At 38.4% G+C, this 17,385-nt stretch overlaps 1 protein-coding gene across 16 annotated transcripts in view; it reads left to right on the top strand.

Annotated features, from left to right (window-relative positions):
- The window catches only part of SLIT2 (slit guidance ligand 2), a 274,697-nt gene that overhangs the window by 87,310 nt on the left and 170,002 nt on the right, over nucleotides 1–17,385 (top strand). Inside the window, exon 1 of one of the 16 annotated variants that reach the window (XM_052780384.1) lies at nucleotides 13,630–13,694. The exons of the other annotated variants lie outside the window; for them this stretch is intronic. Within the exon in view, the coding sequence (XP_052636344.1) occupies nucleotides 13,645–13,694 (50 nt within the window). The 5' untranslated portion in view covers nucleotides 13,630–13,644. Of the gene's footprint in view, nucleotides 1–13,629; nucleotides 13,695–17,385 lie in introns of those variants that run through there. 16 annotated transcript variants of the gene reach the window in all.

Here is a 17,385-nt window from a genome sequence, read left to right as displayed (position 1 = left end):
AAAATCTCTCTTCTTGCCCTGCTGTGTGGCATAAGAATGAAGACCTGTTTACAAGATAAAACAGTATTTTAAGGTGGTCTTTTTCAGTCATAACTTAGTCATTACCCTAAAAATATCTTGGCATTGCGTGATTGTTTTCAGCTATGATCTCATACACCTTAGGTCTTTTATTTTAAAAACTTGCTTCTATAATTCTCATGGTAATGGGTAATATATTATATGATCACATATATGTGTTCCTGAGTTTCCTTAAGAATTTCCTGTCATAACGGTTCTTTAGTTCTCTGGCATTAGGTCTTATATGACATATAGTCCCTAGATGAATTTACTTTTATTGTCAAATACAACCTTTGAGCAGTACTGTATATATTTATACAAGCCAACTTTGTTTCTGATTCTCTATCAAGACATAGTAGTTTTAACAACGTGCAAGGAGGCTTCAATCACACTTTATTAACACTTGTGAAATTCTCACATGGTATGTGCTTCATGGCATCCACAGACAAGCTTGGAGTCCAGCAGGAATAGGTATGTAATGATCTTCAGTTGAAGAAGTACAAGTAGACATGAGCAGATTTCAGTCCTTCAGCAAAGATTGGAACAAGCATCAGGGTCATTGCCCTGAGCACAGAGAGGTCTGTCAGTAGGAGTCTAATGTTTCAGTAAATGTCCTGTTGCACTGATGTTACACAAGGTCTTATTCCATTGACTCCAATAGGGTTACCAGAGCGTGCCAAGGTATCACCCAGAACAAAAAAAAAAGTAAAATCTGGCAACAATAAATACAGCAATACTTTGAACAAAACATTTAATGATTTTCTTACGTAGAGCAAAAAATCTGCCCCAAACAAATCCACTATAGTTTTGTAAACAGAAGTGAAATCACTGATAGTTCATTTAAAAAAAAAAAAAATTGCTCATTTTTTTGTCAATTAAGAAGGAAAAGCTGGAATATTTTAGCACTGAAAACAGAGAACTGCAGTTAGTGTATTTTTTTTCGTCCCATACACATATTCTTGCCAACATTAAGTAATTCCACCCAGTCTACCTCTGTTTTCCTTGCTGTTGAATTTACTAGTGAGCTTGACCTGCACTACTAGTTTGAATTCTAAATGGATACGTCTCACATCCTTGCGTGATAGAATCGGATTAGTATGAACGCTATGGGGGAAAAAAATGACATATGAAAGTATCAAACTATCACAAAAAAAAATCAAATGGAATAATGTATGGATTTCATTTCAGAAATACAGTCTTCTAAACCATAGGTTATTCATTATGAATTTGAAATCTTTGTGCAAAAAAATGAGTCACTCTGTACCCAAAACCATAAGAGTTTCTAAACTGTTATGGGAGAAGAAGAGTTTAAAGGAAGGCAATAATAACTCTGTATAGTTATGAATTAAGTTACATTAAAGCTCTGTTTTTAAAATACAACTGCAGTTACAGAGTCGTGTGCCAAATTAAAAGGTTCATTTTTAACTGGAGTAATAGATGTCGAAGGCCAGATCAAAGAATTGTCATTAAGTATAACTGTATTCAGAGACCAGAATTTATGAAGTGATTCCTGCGTTAAACTGTATTTTCTACTTAAGTGAGATAAAGCAGTAGAAATGGGCCAAGATAACAGTTTTCAATTAGCCTCCTTGTCTTTTTGTCCAAACGAAGAGAAAAGCCAGTGTGTGCTTTTAGGGCTGGGAAGTAGTAGTTAAATGTGCACCACTCCTTGAAACTGTTTCTGCTCCCTAAGCCTCCATTGTCTGAAACAGTGGGAAGCAACATTCTCAGCAATCAAAAGATGCAAGGGAAAAAAGTAATCTACATTAATATAGATTCCAAACGGCAGTGAATAAAAACTGAGCCATGATTTTGCTCTTGGATTTAGCCCCCATTAGCTTGAGCCTATTTGGATTTTTTAATCTTGTACTTCTGTTTTTAATGTCAGTTTTGGTATGGTGTGGAAGCTTTCTGATGGAGATTTGTTGGAAAAAATGTCTTTAAATGCATGTGAATGTAAAACAACTAGACAATGGATATTATGAGCACTGAAATGAAGTGAAACTTTGTGGATAGCTGTTGCTCAGATGTCTCATATGAGTATGAAATGTTCCGCTTAAAAATAAAAGGAAATCTTTAGGATTAAGTTTTTTATTAAGTGTGAGAGAAATATTAGAGAACTATTAGCTGTACAGACTAAACAACTATGATACTATAAAACAGAATCCAATATGTGTGGTTATTTTTTTATAATGTAAAACACTTGCATAATGTATAACATACTCTGTAGGTTTAAAAAAAATGGAAAAAATATGTAATCTGCCAGTCTACACAAAGAAAATGAGGAAAGAATTGGGGTCCTATATGTACCACCATTGCTTAGATTTTATGCTAGCAAAGAAAATAAACTTGGAAGAATTTGTGTCTGCTTTTCTTAATTTTGTTTTGTTTTTCTCTTGAGTTTTAGTTGTGTCCCAGAGTGATGAGTAAAATTGGGGCCACCTGTTTTCCACTGGGCCCTTTTTAGTTTCTTTAAGTTCGTAATACAACATGCAAGTATTCCTGTCAGAGTTATTTGGGAAAGCTGTTGTGAGTTCATAAAAATTAAATAAATGGAATAACAAACGGCTATTTTTTCTAGGTGACAAGGAACTACAAAAATGGCTGCTTTGTGGTGGAAACCAGTGGTGTTTCAGGAAGAAGCTTGTTCAGTGGCATACAAAAGATTCAGGGTGTTTTAAAAATTCTATCAAAGTATGTTGTTTTACTGACCTGGATTCGTTTGCTCTTATGTTGCCAAGGGTGTAATGTGAAGTTCTCAGCCTCTGTAACTTGCCAAAGCGTCAAGATTTGAGAATTAGGGTATTGCCTGGGGGGGAGGTTTGAAATCCCCCATCCAAAATCACACACTGGGTATTTGAGTGGCTGAAGACAATGGGGTATGTTTTGGGGTGATGTCGGGGAGAAACAGTTGGCTGTTTGCGAATGCTGTTGCGCTGGGCAGATAACATTCAAAGGACTCCTGGTATGTCGTGTGGCAGTTTGTGTTTCCTGGCTATTTGAGCTGCAAAGTGGGTGCAGGAAAACGGTTTCCTTGGCACTCTGCGGCATGGGTTGTAGGTTTCTCCTGCTCGACCTAGTGAAGAAACAACTTTCTCATCTCCTGAAGCCTCCATAAAAAACGCAGTCTACTACAAAATCACTCATGAAAAGGAAGAACTTGGTCTGCTTCCAGGAAGTTTAAATGACCTATGCAAGAATTCATGTAGGACCATATCTTTATTGAAAAATTAAGGGTATGTAAATCAAAATTGTTGAAAAGAGTTTTTGGTAGTCTGAAACACAAACCTTTCTCTTGAGGAGATAAAAAGGAGGAGGAGTCATGTGCATATAATGTTTATGTGAGGAACACCAAGTCAGCCATGTGCATGTCTTTTGCTTTACATTTTGCAGGGTACTTCTATACCCTGGGCATCACTTTCAAATGAAAGAAAGAAACTCGAGTCAGGTAGTGCTACTCTGTCACAAACATGGGGGGGAGAGGGGAGGGGAAGAAGATTAAAGGTAGAAAAAAGATAATTTACTGTGAGTTGAGAGAATATATTTTTCCTAAAGTTAGGAATAACATCATGTATTGGGGTTAACCCATCACACATCATCATCAGTGGTATGATACAAAACTTTCCTGAAATTTCAATGAAAGTTTGAGTTACCCATTGTCGTGGTTTAACCCCAGCCACTAACTAAGCACCACGCAGCCGCTCGCTCACTTCTCCCCCACCCAGTGGGGTGGGAGAATCAGAAGGAAAAAGGTAAAACTCGTTGGTTAAGATAAGAACAGTTTAATAGAACAGAAAGGAAGAATCTAATAATGATAACAATAATAAAATGACAATACTAATAAAAGGATTGGAATATACAAAACAAGTGGTGCACAATGCAACTGGTCACCACTTGCTGACCTATGCCCAGTTAGTTCCCAAGTAGCAATCCCTCCCAGCCCCACTCCCCCCAGTTTATATACTGGGCATGACGTCACAATGTATGGAATATCCCTTTGGCCAGTTGGGGTCAGCTGCCCTGGCTGTGTCCCCTCACAACTTCTTGTGCCCGTCCAGCCTTCTTGCTGGCTGGGCATCAGAAGCTGAAAAATCCTTGACTTTAGTCTAAACGCTACTGAGCAACAACTGAAAACATCAGTGTGTTATCAACATTCTTCTCATACTGAATCCAAACCACAACATTATACCAGCTACTAGGAAGAAAATTAACTCTATCCCAGCCAAAACCAGGATACCCATCAAAACCACTCAAATATTATTTTAAATAAAGCTGGGTTTAGTTTAAAATAATACTTTTGAAAATTATTTTTAAATTCAAACTTTACCTTATGGGGTTTCTTGCAGTTTTTGTTGCTATTCTGTCCTACAGTTGTCATTCCTTGGAGGATCATAGTTTCTGTAATGCTGTAGAGTCACAGAATGGTTTGGGTTGGAAGGGACCTTTGAAGTTCATCTAGTCCGACCCCCCTGCCATGGGCAGGGACATCTTTCACTAGACCAGGTTGCTCAAAGCCCCATCCAACCTGACTTTGAACACTTCCAATGACAAGGCATCTGCAACTTCTCTGGGCAACCTGTTCCAGTGCCTCACCACACTCCTCAAAAAAATTTCTTCCTTATATCCAATCTAAATCTACCCTTTTTCAGTTTAAAACCGTTACCCCTTGTCCTGTCACTACAGGCCTTTGTAAAAAGTGTCTTCTCCATCTTTCTTATAAGCCCCCTTTTGATTAGTCTTTGCATCAGATGAGATATGGGACGTTGTGGCAGCTGCAGCCTAACTAATAGAAATTGCTGAGGTACCAGCTTCAGCCAGTTGGTGTATTTCACTCATTTCTGTTCATGACACCATTTTCTGTCCATGAGTAATGGCAAGTAGATAGCTGAAGGAAATTATCTTGGCCTCAGCATTGGATGTTGCAATTAGGCATTCATGAAAAAATCACAAATTGGAAAGAAATTAATTTCTGCATGTTGAAATAAAGGACTTGGCAAATGTTCAATAACTGGGAACATTAGAATCATAGAATCATTTCGGTTGGAAAAGACCTTCAAGATCATCGAGTCCAACCATTAACCATGCCCCCTAAACCATGCCCTGGAGTACCCTGTCCACTCGCTTTTTGAACACCTCCAGGGATGGTGACTCAACTGCTTCCCTGGGCAGCCCATTCCAATGTTTGACAACCCTCTCAGTAAAAAAATTTTTCCTAATATCTAACCTAAATCTCCCTTGCCTCAACTTGAGGCCATTTCCTCTTGTCCTATCTCCAGCCACCTGACAGAAGAGACCAACACCCACCTCACTACAACCCCCTTTCAGGTAGTTGTAGAGAGTGATAAGGTCTCCCCTCAGCCGCCTCTTTTCTAGACTGAACAGCCCCAGTTCCCTCAGCAGCTCCTCATAAGACTTGTGCTCCAGGCCCCTCATCAACTTGGTTGCTCTCCTCTGGACACGCTCCAGCAGCTCAATGTCTTTCCTGTAGTGAGGGGCCCAAAACTGAACACAGTACTCGAGGTGCGGCCTCACCAGTGCCGAGTACAGGGGAACAACCACCTCCCTGCTCCTGCTGGCCACACTGTTTCTGATACAGGCCAGGATGCCGTTGGCCTTCTTGGCCACCTGGGCACACTGCTGGCTCATATTCTGCCGGCTGTCAACGAGCACCCCCAGGTCTTTCTCTGCCAGGCAGCTTTCCAGCCACTCTTCCCCAAGCCTGTAGCACTGCATGGGGTTGCTGTGACCGAAGTGCAGGACCCGGCACTTGGCCTTGTTGAACTTCATACAATTGGCCTCAGCCTATCGATCCAGCCTGTCCAGATCCCTCTGTAGAGCCTTCCTACCCTCAAGCAGATCGACCCTGCCTCCCAACTTGGTGTCGTCTGCAAACTCGCTGAGGGTGCACTCAATCCCCTCATCCAAATCATCAATAAAGATATTAAACAGAACAGGGCCCAACACCGAGCCCTGGGGAACACCACTTGTGACCCGCCGCCAACTGGATTTCACCCCATTCACCACAACCCTCTGGGCTCGGCCATCCAGCCAGTTTTTCACCCAGTGAAGAGTACACTTATCCAGGCCACGAGACGCCAGCTTCTCAAGGAGTATGCCATGAGAGACAGTGTCAAAGGCCTTGCTGAAGTCTAGGAAGATAACATCGACAGCCTTTCCCTCATCACTAGGCGGGTCACCTGGTCATAGAAGGAGATCAGGTTGGTCAAGCAGGACCTGTCTTTCGTAAACCCATGCTGACTGGGCCTGATCCCCCTCTTATCCTGGACTTGCCATGTGAGTGCTTTCAGGACAAACCGTTCCATAATCTTTCCCCGTTACTGAGGTCTGAAGTTCTACCTAAACATGAATGTGAAGATGTAAAACATGTTGAAATGTCAAAATTTTCTGTAACATGGAAAATTTCCATTTTGTTCTCTTTTGTACGTCACTATTCAATTTGCTTTTCTTTCAGGTACATTTTTGCACTTACAAATTATAGTGAAACATTTCAAAAAAGCCAATGGTCATCTTTAAAATTCATACTAATTCTCATTTTGGTGATAAATGGCATTTAAAAAATAGCATCTTCAGTTAATGCTAAAATATAAAAATCTGTTTTCTTTGATACTTATGATCACACCCTATTTTGCTGAAAATTTTGGTTCCATTTTTACTTAAGTTTTAATTAGGCATACAGGTTTTTTGTTTCCTTTTTTTTTTGGATGGGGAGAAGAATTGGTCAACTAATGTTTTATTCAATGGATTAATCTGTGGATTGCAAGAAATATGACTAGCACTGGTGAAGAGTGATTTTTAGTTTCACTAATCCTTACAGATGTGTATCTATGTATGGCTGGTGACTAAAAATTCTTCGCTTTCTCAGTGAAGTGTTGTCACTTCCCACAATTTTCCTCCCATCTTTTCTGGTGAATTTACAGAGGGGTTTTATGGAAGTAGCTGAGGTAACAGTTACAGGGTGAGATCCAGTTGCCTGTGCCATACTGTATTTAGACAATAAGACATCTTTATCTGCTGTTAGGCAGTAAGTAATTATTTGTACTGAAAGTTGTGCATGACAAGGGATATTGTACCTCCTGCAAAGGTAATAAGGGAAGTATCAGTTATACTTATTTATATGAGCTAAAGCTGACTTTAAGCAAGAAATTGCTTAGACTGTCTCCCTCTACTCTTGAAATCTTCCAAGCTTTTATATTTTTATATTTAAGTATTTGTGGTTTATTTTTTCATATTGGAGATAATAGAAAACACCTCTTGAGAGAATTTTAGGGCACTTTTTAAATTTTCTGGTTCCTTCTCAGATTTGGCTGCTGCTAAATCAGCTGTGAGAATTTGTTGCATTAAGACCTAACTTTCTTTACTGATTTAAAAAAATAATAGCAATAAATATCCATGATCTTAAATGTGTTAAACTTATTACACAGTTCAGTAGGATTAGTGCATCAGAACTCAAATATTTAAGGAAATTATGTACCTGCAGGTTATAAACAAGACCCTCTGGTCATTAATGCACTCTAGATATATTCTTTCATCTGCCTTTAAAAGTAGATGTAAAACTTCTGTTTATTCCAGATGAGCGGTAGGTAACACCTGATATAAAGGTGTGGTGGTTGTTTTTTTTTTCTTCTTGCCACTTTTCTCTAGTTGAATAGTACTGTCTTTGTTTCTATATGTGCAGGGCCCTGAACAGCTCTGGGAACTGGTAGTTAGTGGTCTTGAAGTGTGGTTGCACGAAGACCCATAGATGTCAAAGTCCTAGTGAAATCAAATAAAAGTTCCCATAACTAAGTGGTTTTGTACTTTGCAACTGAATTTAATTGCTGGATTGGAAAAGCAAGGTCCCATGAAGCCTAAGGAACAGAGTTGTTCTCTGCAATGAAGATATCTGATTTAGAGCTATTCATGTAAGCTCTCTTTAAGTCACTTGAGAGAAAAAGGACTTAAAGATATACATGAGTAATGGGTATAATCTGTCTGATACTGAGAAAACCTGAAATTGTTTTGATCATTTGCATCCTATAAATTTTTGTTGCTCTCTGACTATAGAAGAAGCACAGATTAATTACCTTGTGGAAGTCCACATTACATACACTGGAAGCTCAGTGAGATACCTTTGCTGCTCCCTTGTTTTCGTAACTAAACATTCTATTGAACTTAGATGTCATATTTCCCTCTATAAATATTTGTAGGGGGTTTTTTTCTGATCTGACATGCAACTCAGTTTCTGTATAAACGTGATTTTTTTTGTTTGTTTTAAACTTTTCTCTTTGGAATGTATAAAAAGTGCACAGGCTTAATACTTCCTTGTTTTGCTTCCTGAAGAGAATAAAAACCACTTCAGAAAAAGAAGGTTTAAGTGCAGAAAATTAGAGTCCACCTAGGAAGAGAAAAAGAGAGATGACACACAGTTGTTGATGTCATGGTAAAAATACCATCTAGTATAGCACACACAAAGAGCTCACTGGAGCATTCAGGTATAAAGAGCTAGTCTGAATGCCTGTTAGAGGACTAAGTACTGCTGCCTTTGGGATATTTAATACATGGCTTGCATTTTTTCATTTCAGCAGTTCATATGAGCTATACCTAACCCTTAGGCTTTAAAGGAGGGAGGTTCATTCTAACTATCAAGTTTGAAGATTAACAGTCTTTTGAATTAGTGGATATCCTGAATGCCTTTGCCTTTATATGAGGTGTTTTTATTGCTCCATAGTTAAAGTTCCACTTGGTTGCATAAGTGATTAATTTACTTAATCAGCTCTTAGTTCAGTGCTCTATACATTGTGCCAACAAAATCCAGTTTTCTTTAACCCTAATGTTTTTTCTGTTCCATTTCATGGCTACTGTATGTTAATTTTTCTTATTGATATTTTCCAAAACATTTTTTTTGTTAAGGGATTCATACCTGTTAACTAGCAAATACCTTCGCCAGCAATTCTGAGAAGGGAGGAAGGTTTGGGAGTGATGATTGACTTTTTGTTACATCTTCACCTAGTCATCATCGAGCTGCTCAACAGTGAGTGGGTCGATGCTGTTGATAAAGAGCTTACAGAGGCTAGACACATTCATTTCATCCTTTTGCGCTTCTGAACACTGTAATGGGGCCAGGAGGCTATTTCATGGGAGCTTGCTCTGCAAGAGGTTTTGGCTGCTTCTGCTTTTGAAGACTGGTTTGGGGAGAAACAAAAAGAGATAACTACATTTTTTTTTTTTTCTCCTCGCATCCCAGCTCCTTTGTAAGTGATCTTTCTGTCCTGGCGAAACTTAATGCTCATGATTTACAGAGACCCAGAATAGAATCAGCAAAAGAGACAGCAAGTGGCCTTCTAAATCTAAAATGACATTGCATGTTTGCAAGTCACAGACGGTTCAGAAGCAAATAATCTTAAAAATATAATAATCTGTGCTTTAAACAGTTACGAGTCATATTAGACAGTGGTCAGTGGTGGGTACTACCTACCAAATCCCAGCTGAGAACGTCTTACCTTGTTCATTAAACACCAAAAAATCAGTGATGATCACAACCTGATTTTCATTTCATTGATAACTGAGGATGGTGGTAAGCTACAGCTGCTAAAAATAGGCATTTTTACTCTGCAAGTACAGATTACTTGCATCTAAGTTTTTTAGTACTTTGCTGAGGAGCTGTGTTGCTTTTGGGTACATCATGAAACACTAGGAAATTGCAGTAAGCAAGCTAATTTTTAAAAGGATAAATGGATTTTCACTTAAAATCAAGATTGTAAGTGGCATTTCTCCTTAGGGTTATGCAGTTTGCAAGTAAATCCTGAGGATAGTGATGGAAAGGAGTGAGAGATGAGAACAGTGGTCCTTTTGCCTTTATACTCTGTGAGGCTGTGTTTCAGGATCATAGAACATGGAAGACTTGTTTTTTTTAATAAAGGTACTTAAACTAATTATTAACTTCTTTCATTCTGATGAAAAGTGAACAGGAGAATTAAAAAGGGTCTGATACCTGAAACTATCCTGCTAATAATTTGCAGATCTTTGCCCTATGGTTATCTCAAAGTCAATTTAAGTTAATTTTTTTAATAGTATTTCAAAGAATGCTTAATTGTCTGAGGGTTGTCTGATCTTCATCTCTGTGTGGATCTGGCAGCCTTACAAAACATTATAACAATGTGATGAAAAGTTTGGCAGAAGAGATAAGCTCTACCCCAAAAATATAATTTGGGGTTAAAAGCAGTTTTGTATCTGAAAACTCTTTCACCACAGGAAAAAAGAAAAAAAAAAGGTCAATGAAAAAAACCCAGATCATTAGATTGGATGAATTGACATAGTTCCAGCAAAGTCTGAGATGAAGATAAGTCTTCTTATAGGACTTGAGCTTCTTGCCTGGCCTGAGGAAAAAAAACCAATGCATTTTCACCAGTGAAAATTTCATTATTTGCAATACTCCTAGAGAAGCATCAGTTAAATTGTTTAAAACATAATACAGGTCCTTTCACCAAGCATCTACTGCCTTTATGTTATCAGCAAACTGTATTGACAAAACATCCTCAAATTTAATAACGTGCAGAATGCCTCAGATAGCCAAGAGGCCTCTTCAGCATCATAGTAACGTGAGATGCAATTTGTTTTTTCCTGCTTAGTGCTTCGTTTTAGCTGTTCTCAGATCATCTACTCAGATCTTAAATACATCGTTTATGTTCATGAATGCTTTGGAGCATTGTGAGACACCCATAAGCTACTTTATAAGTGTTCAAGGGAGATCTTGCAAAGAAATGAAGAAAAAACTACCAATTTTTTCTACAATATTGCTCCATTACATAAGTCACTTTGACTTCTATGACAATTTTCAAACCCATGACATCATAATTTCAGGAAAGAGGACAGAAGGAAAATAGAAATGCTTAATCAAAAGACCTCGCATGTATATAATTTGAGATGGTGTCGTGGTTTAACCCCAGCCAGCAGCTAAGCACCCCACAGCTGCTCACTCACTCCCCCCCTTCCAGTGGGATGGGGGAGAGAATCAGGAAAGACAAAAGGAAAACTCATGGGTTGAGGTAAGAACAGTTTAATAGGACAGAAAAGAAGCAAAAAAAATAATGATAATAACAAGAATAAAATGACAATAATAATAATAATAAAAGGATTGGAATATTCAAAACAAGTGACGCACAATGCAGTTGCTCACCACTTGCTGACTGATGCCCAGTTAGTTCCCGAGTAGCAATCCACCCCCCCAACCTACTCCCCCCCGTTTATATACTAGACGTGATGTCACATGGTATGGAATATCCCTTTGGCCAGTTGGGGTCGGCTGTCCTGGCTGCGTCCCCTCCCAACTTCTTGTGCCCCTCCAGCCTTCTTGCTGGCTGGGCATGAGAAGCTGAAAAATCCTTGATTTAGTCTAAACATTACTTAGCAACAGCTGAAAACATCAGCATGGTTATCAACATTATTCTCATACTAAATCCGAAACAACAACGTACCAGCTACTAGGAAGAAAATTAACTCTATCCCAGCCAAAACGAGGACAGATGGGGTTTTTTTTGTCTTTTCTCCTGTCTTTTTCTCATGTGCTATATAAACAGATATACCACTTCTTGCCGAAGGTTTTTAAACCTGTACTAAATTCTCTGCTCTGTGATAATGATACTTTTTTCTTCGAGAAAGCAATCTCCTTTTGGTCTCTAAAGAGGGTTCCTTTAGGTACAGTCATTCATGAGTCAGTCAGTAGGAGTCCCAGGCATATAATAGGCAGCTCATGTTTTACTCATCGTCTATCTATATCCTTTACTAGGAGAAGATTGCAGAGGGGAAGCATTTCAGTTAGCAAATTGAAAACTTTATTCAAATACATACTTCTAAATAAAATAATACAATTTTTTCAATATGAAAGTGATTTCTAACCCCAAATTTAGGTATCTTTTAGTGATTTATTTTTTAAGCACTGAATTCTTGCTGCTGACAGAGGAATTTGTTGGTGCTATCGAAAAAAAACCCCTCAAGCTGCTTATATTTAGACACCTATAAATATGCTGATGGGCATGCATAAAAAATCTTCCAACACTATAAGCTAAATTTCCATGTTAATAAAGGTAAAAGGTTAAGATACTAAAACAGGTTTTTGTGTAGCTTTCGGATTTGAATCAGAGACGGTTAATATAATCACGGCTAAGACAAGGCAAAGCATTTCTAATTTACGGCAACACATATAAAGAAAAAAACAGATCGTAATTATTAGACACTTTCGCATATTTACAAGAAGATACATTTTTTTGGGGGGCATTTTATGCCAAGTAAGTTATTTCACTACTTGCGTCTTGTTTCTCATGTCACGTCTTCTATGACTGCATTCATTGCACACACATACACAACACAACTCAGAGTCAAGTAGTATAGATGCAACAATTTATGTTTACCGACATGCTCATTCTGGCTGTCTGTAAGTGTACTACAAACGCATTTATATGGTTGCTTAATACCCCACCCATGGGCATTTCGTATAAAAATGTCTCAGATCTCCAACTTTATATGTTTTTGGGGGGGATCTTGCATTTTCAGGGTATCAGCTTGTGGAGAAAACACTCACTCTTTGGAAATCAGAATCAATTGACTGCTTTTTCCATTCCACTTTTTGCTTAAAAAAGCAGTCAGGCAGAGCTTCTACAAATGCTGATATGTCATCAGGACTCCAAAAGTATGTAGAAGGCAGAATCCTATGCTTCTGCTGCAAGCTGCTAGTCTCCAGCATAATAATGTTTAAGTACAAATTGCTCCTAAGTTGCTGTTGACAATGATGAAACCTGTTGTGTGTTAGTACAGCAACAATCTCTTAATTTGGATGCAGATACTAGAAATTTTTTGATTTACATTTCAAAAAAATCAGAAAATGCAAAGGCTAGTAAAGCCATTGGGCATATCTACCTTTTTTTGCTCCAGCTTTCAAGTGGAGGCTTGAAAATACCATTTCCACTTGGATTAAATAAATGAAGAAATAAAAATTATTTGTAGAGTATGCTATATTCGTATTCCCTGTAGACTGAGCATTTGAACTCAGCCACCATTGTTATGATAGCTGTGTCCCTCATCTGATTTCTAAAGGTTAGTTTGTGTTATCTTTATCTCTGCAGAGATTTCCTAGGAAGGATCATGACATAGTTCAATGATCACAGTGGGGTTTTTCCTTCTACAATTTGTAATATTAAAAAATACCAGAAGATTACTGTATAGACTTTATCTAGGTCCTTTAGTAGGTACAAAGAATAGCACAATTGTGGTTGTGCATTGGTGTGCAGTGATATGAAACATGAGCAGGATTTGAAAAGGTAGCACTGCCACAAGGAATCTATGAAAAAAACGATGCATATGCATCAGATATAGTATTCTGGTAATGTCCTGTGGCACTAGTTTTCATCTCTGAATACAATGATTAATTAACAAATAACTGTGAAAAACTCCGTTAATAATTTCATTTTGTTTGTTCATTGTACTGGGACCTCAAATCATTGAAATACAGTTTGTTAAATCCTTACTTGAGTGATGATTACATTTGAGTACTGGGTATTTCCATTGTACCTCCTCAGGAGTTTAGATCTTTAAATGACAAAAATTGGTAATGATTGTTTAAACATATGGTCGAAATCAGAGAAGTAAGTATTGTGGTTTTTTTCTAATTCACCCGTCTTGTGTAGGTGTTGCATGCTTTGAAAGCTTAACTCTGGAGAAATTATGTTAAAGTATACATGGACTGCAATGTCTTGTTATTATGTTTATTTTTAGAATTGGGTTCTCCTTGAATAATTTATGATGTATGTTTAAATCCTGCAGAATATTTTCAATATGTAAGACTTCAATATTTTAAAAAATTCATAGGAAGATTATCATTGTTTGTATGCAGAAAGTTTATGGATCTTTTTAAAGACTTCTGAAGAGGAGTACAGCTTGAACAGTATATGTATTTACACAGAAATTGTCCCTGAAAAATTAGTTTCCGTGGGGAGAAGGGCTTCTGGGATTAGTGGGCACCAGCTTTTCGCTTCAAGCAAAGCAACTGAGTTCTGATTTGGGTCAATGGTGACAGAAACTCTTACTGGGATCCCACCCTGAGCCCATTAAAATCGATGTTGCTGTAAGGATGAGGCCTCCGATGCAGCGCTCCCGTGCCTGTGTGCTGTTAGGTTCTGACAGCTCATCATGGCTTTCCTTTTTTCACCTCTGCAAGTGCAAAACAGACTAAGCTTGCTACAGTATGTGTTAACAAGCCTAACAGTTTTGGAGTTAGTTATTTCATTGCAATGTGATCCTCTCTATATTTAGAAGCCTTTAATGACTCTTACCATACTTGTATATTTCTGTAATCAGAATAACTTGATAAGTTTTCGTGTCATTTCACAGATTTGTTGTGTGTGCGCGTTACGTGAGTAACGTTCATGACCTGTTTTTGAGAGGTAGGGCAGTAGCGGTAATGAAATTGTGTTCGTGTGTGCACATTGTCAGTGCCTTGGGTGTGGGCAGGGGTTAGAGCTGGGAGCAGCTCCGTTAAGAATAACGTGATGTGCAAGACAGAAAGCTTAAGGATTCCTGTTGAATTGGTTGAGAGGGGGAAAAGACGTTCTGCTCTTAGGGGCTAACCTGCCTAGCTCAGGAATAGGACATGCTGGTTATTCCTTCAGCAGAACAGGCTGATCGTATTGCAGGTCATTGGATACTTGGTTACTATTCACCTGGTCTATCTTGGATTATTTTGAACAGCTACCTTTGTTCTGTAGCTAGCTGGTGCAGAGCGCTAAGCTCTTAGAGAAAGCTTGTTATGGCATCTCAGCTGGATACCAAAAATGAGACTTTGTGGATTTGTCTTCTACTCCGCTGGGAGCTCTGTTGAGATGATGTGTTTTGGGTTTCCTTTTCCACTTTAGTTTTTCTTTTCTTGTAATTGGCATGGTTTTTAAATTGCTGTGTGCCCTCTGTTTTCTCCTCTGGAGGAGATGCTGTGTTGTCTTTTACTCCTTTATTGATTATTCCATAAAGTCTTTCCCGTGAGTATACTGGCTTAAATCCAGACACTCAGGGGTCGAAGATAATGTAGTATTTTGTTTTAGCTTATTGATATTAACAGTTCACAACATACGTTGTAGGTACTCACACAAAAACCCTAAAACCTGTTAGAGGTTCTGACAGTAAGGCATAAGCAGGGTAAAAGCTGGATCAAGTTAGGCACTCACGGGAGAATTAGGTCTGCTAGTATTACCTGAATAATGTGGTTTATAGTTGATTTCAGAAAGGAGAGGATGTAAGTCTGTGTGGTCCTGAAGCACAGTGGATGACGTTGTTCCAATGTGTGTTTTTATGAATAGCATTTCAGTGGATAACATTATGAGCACAGTGTGCATTAGCACATCGTTGTAGTTGATCCTGTGTTCATGTGATTTACTACCACATATTCCTGTGGCCAGATTTGGTCTGCTGTTTGGTTCAGTTTTGCTGGGGATATAATTTCCCATGGTGGTGAATCCGAAATAAAGGCATTTTGCTTCTAAAAGGTGCTGTTCCTCTCGTTTCTCGAGCCTGTGGCTGTGCTCCTGGTGCACAGAAGATGGCACACACTGAGCTGGATCTGCAGACAATCCAAAAGAAAACATGATTAGTTTTTCTCTGGATCAGCAGTCTGATCAGACTGACCACATATTTGCTAGATCTGATGCAGGGGAGATGGCTGTACGTAGTTGGGTGGACACTGCAGGGAGTGTCTCACCACAGTGAGACTGGATTAAGCATAGCATGAAACTTTGCTCTCTGTTTGTTATTAAACAAAAGCTGCAAATAATTAGATCCAGGTGTAACAATTACATGCTTCATTAGCATTCTGTAAACATGCAGATAAGCTATTGTTGTGCATCCATGTGTCTGTTTCTGCAGTTTTGCATTACTGATGTAAAACCTGAACTGATGGTGATTGTGGATATCTGTATGTAGAGCTGTACGTACAGACTGCATACATCTCTATATACTTCTAATGATTTAGGTAAGAATAGAGTTTCAAGACATACTGGAAAAAATTGCATAGCTGTGAATTTCATCCAATGCAGAGAGCTCAAATAAGCATGACTTTTTACATTTTTTTTTTTTTATTGTGCTATATAAATAAGACTGAAATGGATCTTCGGGTCTTTTACGTTCTCTGAACAGAGGTTAATATTCTGTCAGTATTATTTTGCATACTCCCATTTCTATGGTAGGTGTATGTGCGTTTCTACAGTCTTTTGTGGCATAAAAGTGAAACACATAAATATTGAAAGATTGTTTGTCAACAACTTGCTTTTTATACTGAGAATTTTTATTGTGCCTGCTTCATTCTTCAGACTGCCTAAAGAGCAAGGTAAAGGATATTAGACATTTGAAAGGAGATGATCCTGAGCCACTTCTAAATGGTTCTGAATTGCATGTTAATTAGTGTTGCATATTTAGAGGTATTCAGTTGTTGTATCAGCAAAAAAGGGAGAGTGGGATACATAATTTTCCATCTCTAGTTTTACAACGTGTGTTTGAAGTATGTACCTGTGTGCTGCCTTTTGTGTTATTTTTTAAAATTTTTGTGGGTTGGTTTCAGAGCATATGTTACACAGTATGCTGTAATACTTGAACTAAACAACTCCTTGTGGAATTGCTCATCAGGATTGGTGTTAAGCTAGGGGGAGCTGTAAAGTGGACAGGCTGCTAACGATTAAGAAAAAAATCATCCTGCTTCTGTCGCATTATAAATTGAAATTAACCACTCAAATTTCTGACTTAATCCTCCTTGAGCTTTTTTGCTAGACTAATGTACTTTTATACTTCAAGATACTTCATTGTCCAAACAGTCTTGCACACAACTTTCAATTTTGTATTTCTTCCTACACTTCCCTATAAGCCTGCAGAGTACTTTCTGCTAACCATAGTTAGATTTTTCTTTCTTAAGAATTGCATTAATCATGGTTTGCATTAGATTTTTCCATTTTCCTGTTCCATGATGCTTTGTAAGCCACAATGATCGCACACAGGTAAGAGAACTGGGAGGAGGCTTAATGGTGGTTGGTTTTTGCATCTAATTACTCAGCCAGGTTCTGGTCCAGGTTCTGGTCCAGGTTCTGGTCCAGGCTCTGGTCCTCATGGACCTGAAAGTATTATCTGTCAAGAAATCATTACTCTTACACCAAGTATGGCCTCCAAACTGCCTTCTGGCTTTGCAGCTCTTAAGAGCTGACTGCAGGCAAAAAACCTGTTGATAGCGGAAAGTGGATTTCTTTACGTGCTAGAAGTGGAGATTCCCCTATGTCAGCCAGGTATACCTGCACCAACCTCAAG

The sequence above is a fragment of the Harpia harpyja genome, chromosome 2 (genome assembly GCF_026419915.1).
Source record: "Harpia harpyja isolate bHarHar1 chromosome 2, bHarHar1 primary haplotype, whole genome shotgun sequence".
Classification (NCBI taxonomy): domain Eukaryota; kingdom Metazoa; phylum Chordata; class Aves; order Accipitriformes; family Accipitridae; genus Harpia; species Harpia harpyja.
This window is presented reverse-complemented; position numbering and strand designations above follow the sequence as displayed.